The 24,882-nt window shown below is 45.3% G+C and overlaps 1 protein-coding gene across 16 annotated transcripts in view; it reads left to right on the top strand.

The window, feature by feature from the left end:
- LOC132589015 (gephyrin) overlaps positions 1 to 24,882 on the top strand; it is a 680,040-nt gene that overhangs the window by 632,904 nt on the left and 22,254 nt on the right. For all 16 annotated transcript variants that reach the window (XM_060261532.1, XM_060261538.1, XM_060261529.1 and 13 more), the window contains 3 exons: positions 9,128 to 9,215; positions 10,896 to 10,969; positions 23,588 to 23,652. In XM_060261532.1, the coding sequence (XP_060117515.1) occupies positions 9,128 to 9,215; positions 10,896 to 10,969; positions 23,588 to 23,652 (227 nt within the window). The remainder of the gene's footprint in view (positions 1 to 9,127; positions 9,216 to 10,895; positions 10,970 to 23,587; positions 23,653 to 24,882) is intronic.

The following is a 24,882-nucleotide window of genomic DNA, read 5'->3' as shown; positions in this document are numbered from 1 at the left end:
GAAGATAGACAGGTTGCTTACCTGTAACTGTAGATCTTCGAGTGGTCATCTGTGCATTCACACTACTCACCCTCCTTCCCCACTGCTGATGGTCTCCCTCCAGTAGGGGCTTACAGCGGTCAAGAAGGAACTTGCGGGATCCTCGCTCTGGCGCTGGCGAGCATGCGCATTGGGATGCCTGCGCATGCCTGTTGGTGCTGAGCGTGAAAAAATCCTGGGCTTTTTAGTTACCGATTCAGGGATCGGCGCAGGCGCTTTATCCCATGAGTGTGAATGCACAGATGACCACTCGAAGATCTACAGTTACAGGTAAGCAACCTGTCTTTTTTTTACTTCTCCATGACCTGCTGTTTGGAGAGAGAGATTGGGGTTTGGGAATGTATATGCTTCATGGCATACAATCCCTTGATCTTACATTTGTCACCTAATCCTGAAAGTTAAGTATTAGTTGTATCCCTTTAGCAGTTTAAAAATCTTAACTGATTAGATCAGGGCAAATTCTAATAAAGGTGGGAAGAATTTAATATATTGAACGGAATTTTAAAGCCAAATCCAACTTTAGAATTTCATTCTTTTTGATGTCTACATGCATGTTTAAATACCCTTCATACTTTACCTATATGCATACATTTTTATCCGTTCTTTCTTTATTATGTTATGTGGGACCTTTTACAGTTCCACAGGGCCTGCAAGATGGAGCTATTCCACCCAGCTTTTGGATGAGGAAGCGGACATCAAATACCATCTGGCCCCTCCTACTATCACCAAGGTCTTCAATCTTCAAGGACTTGGATGACCCCCCCACACACACACACACACCTTAGCTAGCCAAGGGAAGGATATTTACCATCTGGATACCTATATAGCAGGGGTGGCCAACAGTAGCTCTCCAGATGTTTTTTGCCTACAACTCCCATCAGCCCCAGCCAGCATGGCCAATGGCTGGCGCTGATGGGAGTTATAGGCAAAAAGCATCTGAAGAGCTACCGTTGGCCACTCCTGCTATATAGGATTCAGCCCTCTCTGTTTACAATTGTCTGATACTGGGACAGCATGGAAATAGTTCTGAATGCCATGGTTACAGATGTTATAGTTTTTAAAGTCTGATTTTATTGTGTATAACCAATTTTGTAAACTGCTCTGAGCCCATTTGTGGGAAGAGTAGGATAGAAATTGAACCAAATAGATAGATAGACAGACAGACAGACATAATTTTATTCTGCCCTTCCTCCAAGGAGCTCAGGGCAGCATACAGCATTACTACCCTTCTGTATTTTATCTCACAGTAATCCTGTGAGGTACATTAGGCTGGGAGTCAGTGAGTGGCCCAGTTTCACCCAGCAACCTTCATGGCTAAGTAGTATATGAACTTGGATCATAGTCTACCACTGTAACCACTGTACCATGCTTTTAACTCAAGCAAGTTTAGTAAAGTTAACTGCGTGATAGTTCATTATTTTATATATCACATCTGCACTTTCTTACGTGATTTCCTATAAGCCTGCAATGTCATTATTTATTATGGTGTTTAAATACTCTTCCCCTGAATCTAATGAATCCCACCACTTGAATGTTTTAAGTCTAAAAGAGTGTTCATGGATCTAAAATGTATTGCACCCTAGACTGATTGGACACCAGGAATTATATCTGGTTATGCTCTTCATTTAAATCTGTTGATGGGCAGCCAGTTGGATACTGGCCCAGTGAATCTCATATAGACATGCCTGGTATACCCCCTGAAGGGACTAGAGGCTGTGGTGAGATGACTGAAATAGTGCAACTGAGACTCAGTCCTACTAAGATAGAATCAGGTTTGGGGAGGATTGGGTTTGTGGTGCCAACTCCTCACCCTTGACGGTGTGCCCCTAATACAGGCACCAGCTGTCAAGAGCTTAGGTGTGGTCTTGGATGCTTCCTTATCAATGGAGACCCAGATCACAAATGTTGCCAGACTGGCATTTCTCCAGCTGCATCAGGTCAGGCAACTAGCCCCCTACCTGTCTCATGCAATGGTCACCACCAGACTAGACTACTGTAGCTCACTCTACACAGTGCTACCCTTGAGACTCACCCAGAAACTCTGACTAGTACAGAATGCAGCAGTATGGGTTCTCACAGGAACCCCATGAAGGGCACATATATTCACCCTGTGCTGTGTGAGCTGCACTGGCTCCAGATGGAGTACCAGATCAGGTTCAACGTTCTGGTATTAGCCTTTAAGGCCTTAAATGGTCAGGGACCCAAGTACCTTTGAGGCCGCCTCTCCTGGTATACCCCCTGAAGAATACTGTGTTCTGCTGATTTAAAAAAACCTATTAATGCTCCCCAGCCCAAGAGACACTCGGCTGTCCTCTTGGCCCTGGCTCCAACCTGGCAGAAGTTTCTGCCAAGTAACATCTTTGCCCTGTGGGACATAAGTTCTGCAGGGCCTGCAAGGGGATCCCAGTTATCCAGGGCAGGGGGAGATATGGCAATGGGAGAAGGTCTTGGTATGGAAGGGGATGGAGATATGGACATGCCTGGTCCCTTTCCAACCTTCGTCCCATTCCACGAAATTGGCGAGAAGATGTGGACTATATACTCCCCTTCGACACTGATGCTATGCAATGCCAGGTTTATAAACAACAAGATTATCTTGCAGCTCAGTCAGTAGACCTGGCTTGCATGACTGAGATGTGGGTCTGGGAGGGCAAAACAGTTGTCCTGGAAGAGCTTGCCCCGCCAGGTTTCTCAGTCTTGCGTCAGTCCCGAACCCATGGGCGGGGGGAGTTGGCTTTGCTCATCTGGCAGTCTTTTCATTCAAGCCACTCACCATCCTAAAGATCACTGGAATTGAATGTGTTGGCCTGGTGTGGGAGTCAGAGGTGAGTCTCACCATCTGTGAGACTCTCACCATCAGCCTAGCGCACCAGCGGATGGCCTTCTGAGCCTGTTGGAGGCAGTGGCTGGGTGGGCCCTGGAGTACCCACAGCTGCTGGTCTTAGGGGACTTCAGTGTCCATGCGAACGAACCTGCGGCCTCTGTCCAGGCTTCAGGACTAATGTCTTCCGTGGCAGCATTATGACTCAAACAAATTATCTCGAGCCCTACACATCAGGCAGGCCACACATTGGATTTGATCTTTGGCATGGGGCTGAATGTGGACCTAACCTCAAAAGAAGAGTTGCCATGGTCAGACCACTTGGTTTTGAAGGCCCAGCTGGACATTTCTGCTCCTCCCTATCTAGGTGATGAGCCAATTTATGCTCGCCCATGGAGACTAATGGATGCCATTGGGTTCCAGAATGTTCTGCGGGATCCACAGTCCTCCTTGCACCTCCTTAGGTGAGCTGGTAGGAAACTAAATTCCCGTCTCACTGAATCCATCAAAGAGATTGCATCAAAGAGATTGCACTGAGTTCTACTCAGCCTCCATCACACCCACGGGCTCACGCCAAGTTCATTTGTTTAGGATAATTCGGTCTTTAACATCCCTCGCAACAAGAGGTTCAAAAAGAGGTAGTAATTTGATTCTGAGGCATTTTTGATCTTCTTCACAGATAAAGTCGTGTCGCTGCATCACAACCTACCTGCCAATTTTGTTACAGCGAGTGAACTGGAGGTCCTTTAGTTGTCTTTGGGTTCAGTTTGTGATTCTTTCAACTTGCTCTCCTCTGCTGACGTTGACAGGGTCCTGAGAGCCATTAGGCCAACCATTGCCTGGTAGACCCATGTCCCTTGTGGCTGGTTAAGGCTGGTGATGAGAGGATCTGGGATCCTATGAAGGAAATTATCAACTAGTCCTTAGAGAGTTGGGTGTTTCTAGAGGACCTAAAGGAGGCAGTGGTCATACCACTGTTTAAAAAGCCATCAATGGATCCTGCAGATCTGGCGCATTACCACCCAATATCAAGCTTACCATTTCTGGGTAAGGTAATTGGGAGAGCTGTAGCAGAACAGCTCCAGGGCTTCCTGGAAGACACATCAGTGCTAGACCCATTCCAGTCGGGTTTCCACCCTGGCCACAGAACTGAGACTGTCCTGGTCAGTCTAACTGACAGTCTCTGAACACAGCTGGATTGAGGCAAGTTGGCACTGTTGCCTGATCAAACCACTTCTCTTGACTCTCATGCCGTTTTCGCACTAGCGTTTACTCCGGCGTAGCACCCCATTTACCTCCGGATCTTTTCCTGGTTTTCGCACCTGTTGCTCCGGCGCTGCGTCTTGCTCCGGTGCTGCAGGGGTTTCACGCCGGAGTATCTAGATCCACCTCCTTCCAGAGTTTTTGAAAACCTCCGGATCCACACCGGATCCACTCTGCGGAGTTTGCTGTGGGAAATCCATCCACGCCGGATCGACTGCTTTGTGGGCGTCACCCTCTCCCTTTCCGTCCTCCCACCCCATCCACCCCCTTGGCCAATCATCAGCCGTTCGCGGCGCTTCCCAAAAGTGCCCGCAGGGCCATTTTTTTTTTAAACTTCATCTTTCTTGCGTAATAGCGATATTTCGAAATTAACAAATAGAAAAAAAAAACCCCTCCTGGAATAGCCTCAATTGCCACTTCAATTGGTTTCGTTAGAATTTTTTTTTATTATTATTGACTTTAGTTGCGTTATTTCGCTGTTGCGTTATCTCGCAACTACATTATACATTGTTGGGGGGGGGGGAAATCTAGTGCCGGCGCGGGCCAAAGCGTTCATGTGTGTGTGTTTTAAAAAGGCAATGCCTCCCTCAGCTGTGCCACCAGGATTTCTGGACCTGCACAAAATCGCCATGTATAAAATGGGAAGTTGGAGTCCTGAATTCTTCTCCCTGGCTACATTCCGCTCAGTTAGAAAATAGACGCGAGCTCGCTCTTCACACGCGCCACAGAAGGGGAAGGAGAGAATGGGGCGGGGGGGGAGCTCTGGCAGCAGGAATCAGGTCCCCGTTGCAAGCGCCAGCCGGGGAGGGGAAAGAGCGCGGAGGAAATCCCAGCTTCGCCACCCGGGAGGGAGCGAGGCTGGGAAAGGAAGAAGCTGCCACACACACACACAAACCCCTCGATTTCTCTCTCTTCGTTATTGCGATATTTCGCAACTTCAGAATTTGGGGGGGGAATCTAGTGCTAGGATTCTCCACTGTGAATGCTTCTGTTAATACATAAAGGGCTGTGGAGGATACTACAGCTGCAGCCAATCCATAAGCAGCAGCAGCACACGTGATGCGGTTTGTCCACAAAAAGAAGGGGAGGGAACAGCTGTGGCTGCTCGATGTTATGTTATTACGTCCTTACGCAACCAGACTTGCGCTTAAAAAAAAATGATTGACAGGGCATCGAACTCAAGTCGATGCCAGTGGGGAAACGATTTGAGCCGGGGCTTCATGGAAAGCGACTCCGCAAATGAGTCCATGTGCGAAAACGAGGAAAATGAGCCGGACATAATTGCGCCGTGGAATAAGGGGAGCAAACGCTAAGTGCGAAAACGACCTCAGTCTTGCGACAAATAGATGGGATAGCGTTCTTGTTGGCTGATAAATGTCCCTCAATCACCAAGCAGGTGGCAGAGTTTCTGGCTCTAGCAGCGAAAGAGATAGAAACTAAAAGTGGTAAAGGAGTTAGATAGGAGAAGATTATGTTTCTACTCGTCTTGGTTGAGTTCTGATTGTACTTATATTTTACTTTACTGAGAACTCTTGTGGACTGTTTTTATTTGCCCTCTAATTTCCCTTGGGTTTTGTATTCTTCCATGTTATGCCAATAAAGTTTGTGTCTGTGTGTGTGTTAGATCTTACAGCAGCATTCAACACAATCAACTATGATCTGTTGATTCACCACACTGCTGATCTGGGAATTTGTGGGTTGACCTTTCAGCATGGCATGGGTTCACACTATTAAATTCTGGTTACGACTCCACTTCAACTCTGATCCACTTAGTTTTCTGTACCAGCTAATTTCCAAATCTGATAATTTCAGCTGGCTATGTTACATTGAAGCTAAAATAAGTTTCCTGAATCTATCTTTAGATTCCTTATCCTTGCTTTCTGAGTTCGAGGCTATTTTAGAAATAAAATCTAGCCTACTGACCTCAGAGCTACAAACTGTTTATAGTCTTGCCAACAGAACCTGTTCTCCCCTAAACTTAGGGATTGTTCCAAATGCAAATATTCCAGCTGTGTACTTCTACCAACTTCTAGCTCCAAATTTGCACAGAGCCTTTTCCTTGGCCAGATTCAATGCCCTTCCGTCAGCCATTTTAAGCAGATTCCAAGGGACTCCCTATTCAAGTAGGTGCTGTCCCTGTAAAATGGATTGTGTTGAGACTGTTGCCCATGTTCTTCTCCAATGTCCCCTCTATTTGGCGTACCGCTGGGATCTTTTATACTCCATATTGGCCCAAATTTTAGAGACCTCTGATGATTTTAAGGTGCTTTTCTTGCTAGATAATTCTGATCCAGAAATAACAGAATTTGTAGCACTTTTTTTTATAGAGTCATGGTTACTCGTCCTGATAAGTAGTACTATGTATCAGGTTTTACTATATTGCTACTTTGTTTTTATTTTATAATCCTAATTTTATTCTGTATGGATTATGTATTCTTTTAATATGTAACCTAGTCAACCCTCTATTTTATATTCTTACATATGCCAATAAAGGCTGTCTTCTTGTTGGTTGGCCTTTCAATGGTTCTCCTCATTTCTCCACGGTCAGGAACAAAAGGTGGCACATGAGGAGGATGTGTTTTCAAGATACCTCCTGGTCTGTGGGGTTCCCCAAGGGACATTCCTCTCCCTGATGTTGTTTAACATCTATATGCACCCCCTTGCCCAGCAGGTATGGAGTTTTGGGCTAGGGTGTCATCAATATGCAGATGACACTCAGCTGTATTTGCTGTTGTGTGACTAGTCAGCCTCAATCCCATCATCTCTGGCTGAGGGTTTGAAGGCCATGGTGGGCTGGCTAAAGTAGAGTAGGTTGGAACTGAACCCTTCAAAGATGGAAGTTCTGTTGCGGGGGGGGGAGGGGGACTGGGGTTGGAGTTAGAGTGCAGATTGCCTGCCCTTGATGGGGCACTACTAACACCAATGCCAACTGTAAAGAGCTTGGGAGTGACCCTGGATGCCTCTCTCTCAATGGGAGCCTAAGTCACACACATTGCTAAAGTGGCATTCTTTCATCTACACCAAGGTAGACAACTGGCTCCCCTCCTGCCTTGCTTAGACCTAGCCACAGTAATCCATGCAACAGTCACCTCCAGGCTAGACACACTCTACACTGGCCTGCCCTTGACTTTGACCCAGAAACTCCCAATGGATCCAGAATGTGGTAGCGTGAGTCCTGATGGGAACACCACAGATGGCACATAGTCTACCTGCGTTGCGCCAGCTACACTGGCTTCCAGCTGAGTACTGAGTTAGAGTCAAGGTTCTAGTTATGACCTTTAAGGCCTTGAGTGGTCAGGGACTGTTGTATCTATGGGACCGCCTCCTCTGCTATGTCTCTGGAAGAGCATTATGCTGTACAGGTCGAAATCTACTGGTGATCCCTGGCACCAAAGAGGTCCAGCTGTCCTCAACAAAGGCCAGGACTTTTTCAGTCCTGGCTCCAACCTGGTGGAACGCTCTGCCAGAAGATACTAGGGCCCTGCGGGATCTTCTACAATTCCACAGGGCCTATAAAGCTGAGATGTTCCACCAGGCTTTTGCCTGAGAACAATGACAGTTGTTGGGCTGTCACCCTCCCTCCTTCCCCCTCCTCTCTGCTCCCAGTGCCTTGAAAGCTGAATTGTTGCACATTTACAAAGGATGTCATTGGGTTGTAAATTTGTTTAATTGATTGGATTTACTGCTTTTATATATATTTTATGCTGATGTCTATTTCCTAGAGCCCAGCACTGGCTGGGATAAGGCAATTCACAAATCTTAAGAATAAGAATGTTCCACAAACAGTGACAGTTTCCATCTACTCTGGCACTCCTGTTCCCTGCCGCTGCCCCTCCCCACCCCATGGGACAGAAGTACAATCTGATGTAGTCTTGTGCCATCTAATCAGAATTATTGTTATATTTTATTGTTTTGACTTTGTATTTTAATTATGAATGTGTTTCTGTTCTTGTACACTGCCCCAAGCCCCAACCTGTGGGGGAGGGCGGTCTAGAAATTTAATAAATAAATAATAATGGATTAATATCCCCGCAACCAAAACTATTTCTCTAGGATACTAACATTCACTGAGGATCTAGAAGACCATTTCCTCTCCCGCTCCACTTTCCCCCTGCAAGATATGCACCACTGCCATCAACAGTGGCTCCTCAGTGGCAGTAGACATATTCAGTGTTTATCAGACTGGTTAAATATTTTTCTGCATACTTTTGGAGACCCCAAAATATGAAGAAATCCTGTCTTTATCTGTGGGCGGTCCCATTTTGCTGCCCTACTAGGAGACCCTAGACCATTAATGTTGCTATTAACAGGGGTTGTAGACATGATTTTAATGTATTAGCTAACAATATCTTCTGGCCAGCCGAGACTGTCATCTGTAGCTTGGAATCCCATTGGAATATAAAAGTGATCCCATCAGAACTTACATGATTAGAAAGACAGTGCAAATTTAATTTTATCTTCTCTCACTATTAATTTATATTTCTAACAGCAGGCACTAGGTTTTAGCCAATCATTCCACTCAGCTAAGGATGCCATGTTCTATTCGCAGAAGGTGTGTCCTGCTGATGGAGGAGGGTCTTTCATCAGTGTGTTATGCCCTGCATAAATGACATTCATCATTGTAGGGAGGTTGGATACAACCCAAAACACTCAAGCAGTTCGTTATCTTTGTTGTTTATAATGAATTGTTGAGAATAATCTTATCTAGCAGTCCATCAGGCTAAAATTCTTGTTAAGTGATTATGAATTGATACGTATGTTGCTGTATTTCTAGCCAGACTGTACAAGCATACTATATACAAAAGAGATTCCCAGTGCATTAATATTTGCTGTTTATGGAGAAAAAGGTCTCATAACTAGTATAATATCTTGTTAGTCTTATTCTTTAATTATATGTTTTGTCTACTTAGAGCTTTTAAAAAAGAGTTACATTGCAGATACATATTTAGTTTTTCTTAGAAAGCACATTATTGTTAATCTGTTCGTTTTTATTATTTTTTGCAGCCCAGATGATTTACTTAATGCCTTGAATGAGGGAATCAGCCGTGCTGATGTCATCATCACATCAGGGGGTGTGTCCATGGGAGAAAAGGTATGTGTACAGAACTGTGTTGGGTTGAAATGGAGAGAAGTGCAGCATGGACAAGCTTGTGATGGGAATGAAGCACATTAAGGAATGGTAGATTCCATTGAAGAAGGATTGGGATCAGGTCTGAATTGGCTCACCAACACATTAATTTTTTTCAGTTCTGCTTTGAATAAGGAGTCTTGTTGCACATTAAGTACTAACAAATTCATTACAGCATAGGTTTTAATGGCAAAAGTACACTTAACCAAACACAAATCGAAACAGTGAGTTGATGTTGTTGGGTTGCTGAACATACTGTATCATTGAGGCTACGATGTTCCGTTTTCCTAAGTGGGGCTGTCTGATCTACAGATGGGTACGAATGGGTAAAATGGAGGTCTATGAAGGTTTGTGGTTCGTCTCACAAACCACAAACCTTTTTGTTTAATGAACTGACTTGTAGTGCAGCTTGAAGAGCCATTTAAATGGCTTTTGCAAGCTATTGTGCCACTGTGTTTTCCATGCCCTGCTGCCGGTACCAGCAGGATGGCACGAGCCAAGGTTCGCAAACCACAAACCGTGCCCAGTTTATGATGAATTTTGGCTCATAACTCAGTTCATGCCCATCCCTAGTCTCACTTGCTACAAAGGTCTTCTCAGACTCCATCCCATTCTATTAGGTTGCAGACTGGTGTTTGTACTACTTGTAAGAATATTTCATAGGGGATAAAATGTGCTACTATTTCAGCAGTTATTTTGAAAGGCCTTCGCAGAACTGCTTGTCTTATATTTAATAGTGTAGCACAGTTATCACAGATAATTTATGGATATCTTTACCCTTCACTAAAGGATGGTGATAATTTTATACAGCACTTTCAGTGGTCAAAGGAGGCTCTTCTTCACCCAACGGGTGATTAACATGTGGAATTCACTGCCACAGGAGGTGGTAGCAGCTACAAGCATAGCCAGCTTCAAGAGGGGGTTAGATAAAAATATGGAGCAGAGGTCCATCAATGCCTATTAGCCACAGTGTATATATATATGTATATATGTGTGTATATATACACACACATATACACACACACACATATATCTCTCTCTCTCGGCTTGGCTTCGCGAACGAAGATTTAAGAAGGGTGCAATAGTCCACGTCTGCTGCAGGCTCGCTGGTGGCTGACAAGACCAATGTGGGACAGGCAGGTCCGGCCACAGATATATATATATATATATACACATATATATACACAAACATATATATACATATACATACACACACACACACATACACACACACACACACACACATATATATATATATATAAAAATTTTGCCACTGTGTGACACAGAGTGTTCGACTGGATGGGCCATTGGCCTGATCCAAAACATGGCTTCTCTTATGTTCTTATGGTCAAAACATATCACATAGACGATATCGGTAATCTTTATGCAGCCTTATAAGGCAGCCCTTTGTTACTAACCTGTTATTGCACGAGGACTTTGCTTAAGGCTACCCAGTGAGAGCATGGCAGATGTCAGATTTGAATCACAGTTCATTCACTAGTCAGTGTGCTACACCAGCTCCAATAGAAGCTGACTTGCATCAGACATTATATTTATAACACTCAGGACAGGATAGGGCTTCATTCCACAATTCTTGGGACTAATTACCTTTTTTTTAAAGCTCTCTTTGCTTTTTTAAAACAGGACTATCTTAAACAGGTGCTGGACATTGATCTTCATGCTCAAATTCACTTCGGCAGGGTTTTCATGAAACCAGGGTAAGAAATATTTTCATACGCAATGTTAGTCTTAGATATACTACAAAACAGTGTGGGGACATTTTATGTTGATGTTGACATTTTACATGGCTCCCTACAGTTACATATCTCTAAGTATCAAAAAGAGGATGCTATGGTGTAAATCTGCTGAGCTGTTTCATTGATTATAAATATTCTTTCAAATATTAAACTAAAATTGCCTACTGGTTAACTTAAGCTCCTGACCATCTTTGAGTATCTGAAAGTAATTTTAGATGAGCTTTTGGCTGTTTTAATCTGTTCGATTGTTACAGTCACAAATATCCAATGTCACTGTTGGTTTTATTTTAATTCTGTACCCAAATGCTTTATGCATATTGATTGCAAGCTGGTTGTTGACTGTAACAACACACTTGAGTATCTGAAATTGCTCCGTTTTTGGCAAATATTCCTATGAACCAGACCCCAGACATCAAAATGCCTACATAATCTATCACTGTCAAATTTATCCAAATTTTTGGATTTTGTATTATTGGAAATAAATATTCCAGGGCAGAACTCATAATGCCACACTTTAGGATTCTTCTAGAGTAATAGTTCCAAAATGTATGTGTAAATAGGAATAAAATATGATCAACCCCTTCAAAAATAACCTTTTGAAAATCAAAAATATGTTTTTAAAATGTTTTCCCATAGAAAGAGGCTTAGAAGGATTGCTTGTTTTTAGGTTTGAGAAGAGTATAAGTGAATTCCTAGCACAAGATAAAAATTAGCACTTTAAAAACATAACTATATAGTCTGTCAAGAACCTGGCCCCTTTAAGCAGTTTCATGCTAAATTCCAACAATGGTTCAAGCTGAGGCCTAGCTAAAAACCATGGAAGCTTCTATCTCTGAGAACTCAAGTAAAGCTGCTTGTAGCTTCAAAGAGTCAGATAAAGGAGATGGGAGGGAACCATTAGACCACAAGAATCTAGGAGGGTACATTCCACCTCCTTAGCTCCCAAATTCATGGATGGGAGAAGGAGTTTGCTTAATTGAACCCAATGCAACTGCAGAGTGTCTAATCTAATTGACAAACTCATCTGATTGGTTAAGTCACCTGGTTAGCAACTTACTTGATTGGTCAAGTTACATTATTTGTTATATATGTGATTGGTCAACTAGTATCAGGCCAACAGAAGTCATTGAGCATAAAGGAAAGATATTGCATTCTAGTTTCATTCTAGTTTTGTCCTTTTTCTGGATTAAATTGAACTTTGGGACACTTCTTGATTCTGAGTGAGTCACTGTCTTAGAGCCCTTGTCTTGGATTTTGAAACCCTTTGGGACTCAGTTTTGCTGGATAATATCTGAATTTTGAAACAGTGCTTGAAAATGTACTTATTAGAGATGGACATGAATCGGGAAAATGGTGGTTTGTGTTGCTTTGTGGTTTGTTTAATTTCCTGAACCATTTCATGGTTCATCCAGTTTGTCCCATCCTCAATGAGCTCCAAAGACAGGTGAGCTTCAGACCTCAGTTTCCCTTGTACATGATTAGTTTCAGCAGATTGAAACTGACCAGCTGTCTCTTCCCTTCCTTCTCCCAGCCAGCCAGTGGGCTGTGAGAAGTGAAAGGCAGGTAGAGCAGGTCAGTTTCAGTCCCTTCGCTTGGAAGCCAAGGGGAGTGAAACTGACCCACTCTACCTCCCACTCCCTTCCCCAGCTGGCCTGCCACAGACAAGCTGGAGAAAATAGTGTCAAGTGGTCTTGCCGTGAATTATGCTTCAGTACCAATTGTTAATTGTGCTATGCTCTGCGCTGCCACTTTTGCCTCTTTATCTCTGTAACGAATAACAAGATTCCTTTCCTTTGGCCAGAGGCAGAACCTCAAGGCCAGGCCATTGATAGCACTGCATCTCTTTAGAGAAGGGACTGGACAACTGGGTAAGGGTTATGTTTGCCCACACTTCGCTTCCCGCCTTGCTTTGAAAATGTAACTGTTATTCTAAAGTATATATAAGGAGGCCATTGCCTTGACTCACTAGTCTTAGCAAAACCCGTTTTGCTACCAGAAGCATTAGTGACTGAATAAAACTGCCATTTATTAAAGTGGACTATTTGCATTGCTTGAGTTACTGGGGTCTTGACATATTGCTAAGACTCCCAACCCTAGTGGACCACCTAACTCTGAAAATGTCAAAAGAGAAGGTCAAATCTAAGGACATTCAAACTGACTGGGTCGAACCAGAGTTACTTCCATCAGAAGGGCTACCACTGGTACCTACATTCGTAATGGTCAGAAGAAGAGAACACAGCGTGGGGAACTATGGGGACAGAGAGACCAGAGACACTACTGGTCGCCATTGGCCCTGTTCCTTGGCCCTCCATGGGGCTTTTCGAGCCTGGGGGTCAGAAGAAGAAGTTGAAGAGTCCGAGCTAGCAGCGCGCCATTGAGGGAGTGACAGATTGCCCAGCTGGCTCCAGGATGCGATGCTGATGCAAGGCCATCAGATGAGAGACAAAATGCTGACCATGAATGACTATTTTATGTGGGAGGTGAAAAATCTTGCCCGTCAGCTACAGGATTTAGCTGTTCAGGTTGCTGGAACACCTCCCGCTCAACACCCACCCACGCCCCCCAGTACCCCCTGACGAAGCAGGAGCACTGGGGCGGGGTTTGCTGGCAGCGCCAGCTGGGGGGGGACCCAGCCAACCGGTCGACCCAGGGCAACCACGTGTTCCTCTGGGGGGACCCCCAGAACCCAGAGCCGCCCCAGGGGGACCAAAGGTCCGCAAAGCCTACTTCAATGGAGGCTGGGGTATTCCCTGGTCCTAGTCAGAGGGCACCTGAGAGTCTGGGCAGAGAATTTCCCCACTACATTGGGGGGTGCCTGGAAGAAGCGGCAGTGGATTGGTTCATGACTCTCTATGAGGCGAAGTCCCCCACCCTGGGCATGGCTTGAGACCTCCTGAGGGTTCTTAGGGTGCAATTTGAGGACCCCTTGCAAGAAACCAATGCCATATCGACGTTCCAGGACCTCCATCAGGGGGCAAGTCAGTGCAAGATTACATGGCTGAATTCTGACTCCTGAATACCAAGATCCATCGCTGGGACAACAGGGCCCGAATCAAACAGTATAAGAAGAGCCTTAACTCCTCCATCTTTGCAGAGGCCATAAAATTGGGGATCCTCCAGACCCTGGTTGAGTGGATCCAGCTGGCATGTGAGAATGAAGATCACCAGAAAGTCATCACCCTCCACTGCAAGCAGCAAGCAGGGCAAGGGACGAAGGAGTTCAAGGACTAAACTGGGGAGAAGGGGGGGCCAAGCAAAGTTCCCTATCCCCTGGTGAAAAGGAGAGGCGTTCAAAAAGCCATCTATGTTTAAAATGCAGGAGGAGAATCACCTCACTAACAAATGTCCCAGCAAGCCTCAGGAGCCCCAACCCCAACTCCTGAAGAAAGGGGACCAGAAGAAGAAGCCAGGAGGAAGCGCTACAAAACAGCCCGGGGGGGAGAGGCAGCCGCCTTACACTACATAGACCAAGCAGCCGAGGCTTCGGATGAGGGGAGCGACAATGACCTGATGTGAAGAGCGTGCACCAGTAGGTCACTTTGACAGCCGCTCCTTTATGGGTGAGAGTTTCTGGAACTTTATATTTTATACCAGTCACCCTAGTGAATCCGGTAACCAAGAGGTTTTCGTGCGTGAGAGCCCTCCTAGATTTGGGCTGCTCCAAGGACCTGCTATCCCCTAGTGTGGTGGAAGCATTAGGCCTTAAACAGGAAACACTAACCACCTCCTTGCTGTTTTAGCAAATGGCCCTGGGGGTAGGGGAACGCTGGGAGGCCAGGACGTTTGTGATCACACCGGCCGCACGTTTTCAAGCGGTGCTGGGCCTTGAGTGGTTGTCCGATCATGACCCTTTTGTCAAATGGAGCGGGCAAGCTATCTGTTTCCAAGATGAGGGGTGCCAAAAGCATAGGTGGAATGCAGACTGGGGTCCCGAGCCCCCCCCCCCCCCGGGATGGAAAAATTATGCCTCACCATCCAGGAGGTTTCCAGCATCCCAGCGGAGTACAGGGACCTCTGAGGGGGATTGAGCCTGCCGAGGCTGATGAGCTTCCCCCCACATCAGCCCATCAACTGTGCAATCGAGTTCAGCAAAGGGGAGCCCCTGCCCAAGGCCAGACCCAATGAGTCGACAGAAATTTGTGGACACTAACTTGCAGCAGGGATTTATCTGGCCTGCCCAGTAACCCCATGTGGCCCCCATCCTATTTAGGAAAAAAAAAGACGGGAGCCTTATACTTTGCACGGATTAGTGCAGCTATGAACAATGCTTATCCCTTTCCCCTAATTCAGGACCTCCTCAGTGAGGTCTCCCAGGGCAAAATTTTCACTAAATTGGATTTATGCAATGCCTACTTCTGTGTGCACATCAGGGAGCAGGATGAGTGGAAAACAGCATTCAATACCCCCTTGGGACAGTTCGAGTACCTAGTGATGCCATTTGGACTAAAGGAGGTGCCCGGCATCTTTATGCACTTGATCAATGAAACCTTGCAAAAATTTCTGTATAAGGGCATGGTTTGTTATATGGATTACATTTTAATTTATTCCGAGGACCTCCCTTCCCACATCAAGCTAGAGTGGGAGGTCCTACAGACCCTCTATGAGAATAAACTATTTGCCAAACTATCCAAATGTGAATTCCACAAAACAGAGTTAGACTTTTTTGGGCTACAGTGTGTCAGCGGGTGGACTCGGGATGGACCCGGCCAAAATAAAAGCTGTGGTAGACTGAGTGCCCCCCCCAAACCCAGAAACAACTACAAAGTTTACTTAGATCTTCTTCATAATCTCTGTGCATCACACTGATGGGATTAGGCGGCAGTGCCGATCTCGATCAGTAAACTTAAAAGCTGCGGATTTCCGCGCCAACATCCCAGTGCGCACGCCCAGAAGCCCCACTGCGCATGCCCACTGAGACAGGCGCGGACATCCTGCCAGTTCTCTTCTGACTGCCGCTCTGATCAGTCGATTTTTCGTCGCTTCGGTCGGTGAACTTCTTTATTCAAAAATAAATATATATAGTTATAGTTGTAGTTAGTTATAGTTCTTAGTTATAGTAGTTAATAAGCATTTGGGGGAGCGCGGGTTTGAAGACCTTTTTTTTTAAATCAAAGGGGACTCGTTTTTTACTCACGCTACTTCACGGTCCTTAAACGAGATGGAGGTCTTCGGCCGATCATGAACCTTCGAGCCTTGAATTTATTCATCACCTACCACAAATTCAGAATGACCTCACTACCCAACATCCTCCCTCTTCTCAATCGAGGAAATTGGATGGCCACGTTGGACTTACATGACGCGTACTTCCACAGCTCCATTTACCCCTCCCACAGGAAGTACCTAAGATTCACCATTGGAGAAGCCCATTTCCAGTATCGGTCATTGCCCTTCGGTCTTTCTACAGCCCTTAGGGTTTTCACCAAGACTATGGTAGTTATCGCAGTCCATCTGAGATTGCAGGGGATAACCCTGTTCCCGTACATAGACGATTGGCTCCTCATGGCAGAATCCAAGACCAGTCTTTTGCAGTACATTACCGTCACTCTCCCTCTTCTTTGGGAGCTAGGACTACAGGTCAACCAAAAGAAGTCGCACCTACAACCCTCTCAGAGGGTGCAGTTTATAGGAGCCATAATAGACACCCTTGCCTGCAAGGCCTTCCTGCCTCCAAATCAAGCGGACGACATAATCAGTCTTGTTCAGACCTTTCGGCGCAGTCCCACAGTCACAGCTCACCAGGTACAGTGTCTTTTGGGCCTCATGGCAGCCACCACTTCGGTTCTGATCTTCGCCAGGCTGCATATGAGGATCCTGCAACTATGGTTCCTCAAACACTTCAAATGCAATCTCGATTCTCCATCTCGTCTGATGACCATCCCTCCAGAAGTTCTATCCTCTCTTACCTGGTGGCAACAGCGGCAGCACCTGATGGAGGGGACTCCCTTCCACAGACCATCCCCTCAGTCACAATAACATCATATGCGTCCCTATGGGGTTGGGGAGCACATATGAACGGCCTCTGCGTGGGGACAGGTGGCCCAGTCAGCACTCACACCACCATATAAATTTCTTGGAACTGTTGGCGATCTTCCATGCTATCCAATCTTTCCAGTCGCTTCTCAAGGGCAAAATGGTAGCCATTCTGACAGACAACACGACGGCCATGTTCTACATAAACCGGCAAGGAGGTACGGTCTCCCGCAGTCTCTGTATACTTACTGTGAACATATGGGAGATGTGCATGTCAATGAGTGTGTCCTTGGTGGCGAGGCATCTCTCGGGGGACTTGTATGTGTGTGCAGATTTCCTTAGTCGAGGGGGAGCTTTGCTCCATGAATGGGAACTCAACTGGGAATTCCTTCAACCCGTCTTTCTGCATTGGGGAACTCTGGAGATAGACGTTTTTGCCACACGCAACAACAGGAAATGCAAACTCTTCTTCTGAAGGGGGGGCGGATCCCCTGTCCTTGGGGGACGGCCTCCTCGTTCCATGGAGTCAACATCATGTGTACCTGTTTCCTCCCATTCCCCTGATCAACAAAGTGGTGCAGAAGATATTGAGGGAAAGACCTGTAGGCATCCTCATGACACCCTGGTGGCCCAGACAGCATTGGTTCTCCCTGGTCCTTCACCTAGCCAACAGAACATTTCACCACTTTCCTCAGGCCTCAAATCTTCTCACTCACCAGGGGCATGTGGTACACCATGATATTCCTTATCTGAAATTAACAGCGTGGCGTCTACAGTGACTTTACTGTCAGACAGAGCTCAGTTCATCATATTGAACAGCAGGAAGCCCTCTACACACAAGTACTATGCCTATAAATGGGCAAGATTCGTTCAGTTTTCTTCTAATCTTTCCTTAGACCCATCAGCAGCAGGCTTATCTACATTTTTTTATTTTCTTCTTTCCCTTTTGGATAAGGGATTAGCAGTCTCATCGTTACGCGTTTATTTGGCTGCCATCTCTGCTAAACATTCCCAGATTGATGGACATTCTGTTTTCATGCATTCTGATATGAAGAGGTTCCTCAAGGGTCTCTCTAGACTGTATCCTGCTGTGAGACAGCCTACTCCGACTTGGGACCTATCTTTGGTTCTACATGCGCTAACAGGGAAACCCTTTGAGCCGATGGCCATTTGCTCTCTTCAATTATTGGCGTGGAAAACGGCCTTTTTGGTGGCAATTACTTCTGCAAGAAGAGTGGGTGATCTAGCAGCACTCAGATGCGACGCCCCCTATCTAATTAAAGTGTAGTGCTTCGTCCAGATATCACCTTCCTTCCCAAGGTGATTTCTTCCTTTCACTTGAACACTGAAATCTACCTGCCAGTGTTTTTTCTTAATCCGGTTAATGACGCAGAACGGCGACTTCATGCCTTGGATGTGAAACAAGCACTATCGTTCTATCTCCATCGTGTAAATCCCTCTCGGAGGGACTCCAGGCTTTTTGGTTCCTATGCCACTGCTTCTTTAGGGCAGCGGATCTCATCCCAAAGACTTTCTAAATGGATAACTGAAACCATAAAACTCTGTTATCTATTGAGCAAGAAGCCCCTGCCAGGGCCCATACGAGCCCATTCCACTCGAGCTATGGCAACTTCGGCGGCTTTCATGAAGGGTGTTCCGATCCAGGAAATTTGTAAGGCTGCCACCTGGTCCTCCTTGCATACCTTTGTGAATCACTATGCGCTGGACCTACGTTTTCGCCAGGACTCGTCGGTGGCCGTGCTGTTCTGCAGTCTCTTTCCTGCTGATGGACCATTGCACCCTCCTCCAGGTAGGATTTTGGGCTTGCTAATCTCCCATCAGTATGATGCACAGAGACCACGAAGAAGATAAACAGGTTGCTTACCTGTAAATGATGATCTTCAAGTGGTCATCTGTGCAGTCACACTACCCGCCCTCCTTCCCCTCTGCTGCCGGTCCATCTTTGGGCTTATGCAGCTGTCAGAAGGAACTGGCGAGATGTCTGCGCCCGTCTCAGTGGGCATGCGCAGTGAGGCTTCTGGGCATGCGCACTGGGATGTCAGCACAGAAATCTGCAGCTTTTAAGTTTACCGATCGAGATCGGCACTGACGCCTAATCCCATCAGTGTGACTGCACAGATGACCACTCGAAGATCATCAGTTACAGGTAAGCAACCTGTTTTTTCTCAGACGTTTATAGGGGATTCATAAACAACTTTGCAACAGTTACCCTGCCCCTCACAGATCTCCTAAAGACAAAAGGAAAGGGACCCAGTGCTCAAAAACCCAGCGCCCACTTAGCATGGTCATCAAAGAGTGTTTAATGAACTCAAGCAACTATTCACTTCTGAACCTATCCTAATACACCCCGATAAAAATAAAAAAAAAATTGTGGTGCAATGTGACGCAAGCAATGTGGCCCAAGCGGCAGTGTTGCTCCAGGAGGAGAAGGACAGGAAATTACATTCCAGTGCCAATCTGTCCAAGAAGTTCTCCCCCACTGAGCAGTACTGGTTAGTATGGGACAAGGAGGCATCCACCATTGAACTATCCTTAGAGACTTGGCGACACTACCTAGAGGGAGCTAGAGTGCCTTTTGAGCTCTGGACCGATCATAAAAACTTAGCGTTCCTGGTAGCCATGAGCAAACTCAGCACCAAACAGGTCCAATGGGCAGGGTTCATTCATAGATTCCGCTGTACCCTGGGGCACATTCCGGGGAAGCAAAACTTCTTGGCAGACACCCTATCCCGCCTCCCACAACATGAAAGCAAGAGGGAGGTGATCATTGACTCGTTCTTCCCCACACACCTGGGAGCCCTCATCACCACACGCAGTCAGACACAGGCGCAATGGGAGGTGGGCCTGGATGAGACTTTCTTCACTGCGTTGTGAGATAAGCTAGCCAAGCTCCCACCCACTCCTGACTTGGCGCTTTCCCAGTCTCCAGATGTGCTATGGCTTAGAGACTCTAAAATATACAAACCGGAATCATTATGTCCCACAGTATTGCAGCGGTCGCATGACTCAAAACTGGGGGGAGCACTTTGGGTTCATCAAAACTCTACACCTGGTGCAATAGCAATTCTGGTGCCCCAGGCTATGGCGGGACATCTCCCTATATGTCCAAGGCTGTCTTACCTGCATCATGGCTAAAAAACGAGGGGGGGGGACCCTTTGAAGAACTTCAGCCACCACCGATGGCTTCCCGGCCATGGGAATGCAACTCCATGGACTTTATAACCAGGGGAAGACCATTGTTTGGGTAGTAGTGGATACTTTTTCCAAACAAGCCCACTTTATTCAATATAAGCAATTACCCACCACTACGAAAATGGCCCAGCTGTTCCTACAACACATTGTTAGGATTCACGGCTTCCACGACCATGGGCCCCAGTTCATTGCCAATTTCTGGGGCCACCTATGCCAATTGACCGGTATCAAACAGGGCTGTAGCTCTGCCTACCACCCTCAGACAGATGAACAGACTGAATGCACGAATGCCATGCTGGAGCAATTCTTGCACTGTTATGATTCTTTTCAACAGGATAACTGGGTCATCCTCCTTCCCTTTGTGGAATATGCTTATAATAATAGTGTGCACAGCTCCACCAACTCCAGCCTGTTCCTAATCGTGGATGGCTATGAGGGCAAGCTGTTTCCAGAACTCCCTTCACAACCACAAGGGACCCAGCAAATACTTTAGCTCTAGAGAAAAAGGCCCAGCAACGACTATACTACTTAAGACTCTTAAGATCACTACAACTGTCAGGGAGTCTGCTGGTTGCCTTTTATCGTAGTTCCATTGAGAGCATTTTATCTTATTGCCTCTGCGCGTGGTTTGGGAGCTGCACGGAAGCAGAGAGAAGGGTGCTCCAAAGAGTGACGAGAAGAGCACAAAAGATTTGTGGATGTTCTCTCCCCTCATTGGTGGATCTGTATAATATGGCATGTAAAAGGAAGATACAAATGATCCTAAGGGACCATACACATCTGGGCCATTTGCTTTTTGAGATCTTACCGTCAGGTAGACGATATAGAGTGTTGAAAGCTAGGACAAACAGATTTAAGGACAGTTTCTATCCAAGTGCTGTGGTTAGGTTAAATGCAGGGTTATGAAGGATTATCTGTTTTAGATGTATTTAATGGTTTAAATGGTTTTAATGGTTTTATGAATGTTTAATGGTTTTATGAATGTTTAATGGTTTTATGAATGTTTATTTAATGGTTTAAATGGTTTTAATGGTTTTATGAATGTTTATCCGTTTTAGATGTATTTAAATGGTTTTAATGGTTTAAATGGTTTAATGGTTTCAGATGTATTTAAATGGTTTATGAATATGTGTGTTTGATGTGTTGGTATGTTTGTGGAAGAGCACCTCATTTCGTTGCTCTCTTTTTGTTGAGAACAATGACAATAAATTCATCTATCTATCTATCTATCTATCTATCTATCTATCTATCTATCTATCTATCTATCTATCTATCTATCTATCTATCTATCTATCAGAGTTTAATGAGTGATGGAGTTTGATAACCTGAGGGTGGGGCATAATCCAAAAGGAACTTGTCAAAGCTAAAGAAACCTACAAAGGCCAGTATGATAAACAACACTCCAAATTGTGGGACCTTAAAGTGGAAGATTCCATATATATTTCCACCAAACATCTCCCTAATTCGCAGCATTCAAAGAAGCTGGGGCTTAAATATCTGGGACCTTCTCCAGTCAAACGGATTATTAATAATATGACTATTGAACTGGAATTCCCTAAAGCTCCCGCCTAAATCACTTCCTGCCTTGCTTTGAAAATGTAACTGTTATTCAAAAGTATATATAAGGGGGCCATTGCCTTGACTCACTAGTCTTAGCAAAACCCGTTTTGCTACCAGTAGCATCAGTGACTGAATAAAACTGCCATTTATTAAGGTGGACTGTTTGCGTTGCTTGAGTTAGTAGGGTCTTGACCAGTAACTCCCCCACATGGCTGGGGGAGAGAGGGGGAGGGATTTAAATGCCACTCCCTCCGTTCTCCAGCCCATGATCTCTCTATTGTATGCTATAGAGCCATAAGGTACAATGGAGAGATCTCTCCCTTTTTCTCTTCCCTTCTGCAACCAGCCAATCCTGGCAGGCTGGTTGGGGAAGTGAAGAATGATCGGTGAGAGGTCTCCCCATTGGCTCAGCTGGGGATCTTCTGGGCTGCCCAGTTGAGATTGGACAGCCCAGCAGAGCTCGCAAGACAGCTGATCCTGCAGGGAGAGGTCTCCCTGTAGGCTCAACTGGGGAACTAAGGGAATGCAGCTTGCACCGCCTTTCCTCCTGGGATTAACTTCTCCAGGAGCCCCATGGTCACAAGACACCTAGGGAAGTTGAGACTTGGAGGGGTGGGAAGTTTAAACTGCCTCCCCTTGGCTTCTCCGGGTGCTCCACAACCATGGGACACCTAGGGAAGTTGAGGCTTGGAGAGGGGGCAGCTTAAACTGCCTCACCTTTACTTCTCCAGGCACCTCATGACTGCAGGTCACCTAGGGAAGGCAAGTCTTGGAGGAGGACAGTTTAAACTGCCTCCCCTTGGTGTCCTCAGGAATCCTGCAGCTATGGGGTGCCTGGGAAAGCCACGGCTTGGAGGGAAGGAATGAACCCAACCTGAGCCTCCATGGGAGGTTCAGGGAGAGTTCATGGGAGGCACTTTCTCTCCAAAACAATTTGAAATGAGCCACAGACAATCCAAGTTTGTGCTCAAACCTTTGGTTCATGTCCGTCCCTCGTGCTTAGCTTAGATATACAGCTTTGTTATCTAATCCTCACTGTTCACTGCTCTTTTATGATATATTGCTGCAAACTTTTATAATAGGTCACATATTTTGTGATGTTCTTGGGGTTTGGGCCTTCAATCCTTTATTAGCTATAGCTACCAGAGTTATTGTTTCTAGAACTTGCCTTGGAAATATCCTACTTTACAGGGTTGACGTCTTTCTAACCAGGAGGCTTATTCCCTCAGTCTCTGATTGATAAGGAAGTAGGGGGACTGCTGGAGGTGATACCCTGAGGTGTGAGGACTCCAGACTTGATTTTGGCTAGTCCAGCCTGCCTCTTAAACAGGACTTTGGCTTTAAGGTCCTTTGACATGGTCTATTTCTCAAAATTCTCCTTTGTTAGCTTCAGTTAGGCAACCAGACCAATAACTCAATTCACAATAGAACTTCAGAACTGAGGAAATATGCTCATTCATAATTAACAGATGTAAATGTCTTAGGTTAAAGTGTTTAGAAGGCTCTTAACCATTGGAATATTGCAGCTGACATGTGAACAGAAATCCTAGGGAGTAAGTCTCATCATTTCAAAATGGTATACTTCTAAGGTATTTATAGATCTTGTTAGAAACCAAATGTTTTGGAATATTTGGCAAAAGCGTGTCTTTGGAGACTGTTATGGTCAGGATCCAATCATATTGCAAAATGTTAAACTTGACAGTGATTCCCAGGGTATAGAAGTTGGCAAGAAACCCCAGAATATATACCAAATGTAAATATCTATATATTTCAATAGTACTCCAAAGCTTAATTAAAGATTATTGTATAGTTTTAACACTTAGTCTTTCTTCCTAGCTTGCCAACAACCTTTGCAACTTTGGATATTGATGGAGTAAGAAAAATAATATTTGCACTCCCAGGTAAGTCTTGCTAAAAGGAGACATATAATTGTTCTTGACAGATGCACAAAAAGTATAAAACAGCAGAACTTGAGTATGGAAATGTAAACCTCCCGTTACATCTTCCATATGGTCTGGTGGAATTAGGCCAAGGTGGGTAGCTATGTTAGTCTGTCTGTAGTAATAGAATATGAGTTGGAAGGGATCTCCAGGGTCATCTAGTCCAACCCCCTGCACAATAGAAAAGAGCAAGAGTCCAGTAGCACTTTAAAGACTAATAAAATTTGTAGCATGGTATGAGCTTTCATGAGTCACTGCTCTCTTCTTCAGATACAGCTAGAATGCGAGTCCATCTGTCTTATATATTGGGAAGCAGAGTGATTTCAGATACCTAATGGCATTAGCAGGTAAATTACAACAACAGGAGTGATTGGATCAAGTGTGATATGCAGAGGGATGGTAGATATGGAGAAATCATTAATTGTTTGTCAAAGGGACTGACCAGTTTGTCGAATATAGAAGTTGGAAGGGCACTGCTGATAATAAATCACATTAGATGATGGGCAGGAGCATGAACTTCAGAAGGTATGGCTGATAGTACTGTGGGGAGGGGTGAACCTTTTCTTGCTTATAGACAGTCTGTTAGCCTAAAACAACCTCTCACTTGCAATGATAATTTAACAGTAACATAGACTCTGGCACCAAGGCCTGCAACAAACCAATTTTTGCTGTCATATGGATCTTAGCAACACTGGCAGTGGGTTCAGCAACATCAGCCATACCGTGTGGGGTTCATACTCGTGCTCATCCTCTAGTGTGATTTATGCCATCACATGTCAGCAATCCCTTCCACCCTCTATATTGGACAAACAGGCCAGTCCCTTCAACAAAGAATTAATGACATAAGTCTGACATTAGAAACCACAACATTCAAAAACCAATGAGGCAACATTCTAACCCTCCAGGACATTCAGTTGCTGACCTAAGAGCAACAGTTCTCTTACTAGGAATTTCAAAGGGAGATAAGAAGGTGACCACTGAATTGCAACTGATAATGAAACAATGCATCCAGCTGGATTTAATTGAGACTTATGTGTCCTGCTGCATAACCAATGTTGATTTCTCCAAGCCTACTATCCCTCTGCATATCACACCTAATCCAATCATGCCTGCTAATATCATTTGGCATCTGAAATCAATCCACTTTCCAATATAAAGGACAGATGAACTCCCATTCTAGCTGTATCTGAA

This window comes from Heteronotia binoei, chromosome 21, assembly GCF_032191835.1.
Source record: "Heteronotia binoei isolate CCM8104 ecotype False Entrance Well chromosome 21, APGP_CSIRO_Hbin_v1, whole genome shotgun sequence".
Lineage (NCBI taxonomy): Eukaryota > Metazoa > Chordata > Lepidosauria > Squamata > Gekkonidae > Heteronotia > Heteronotia binoei.
This window is presented reverse-complemented; position numbering and strand designations above follow the sequence as displayed.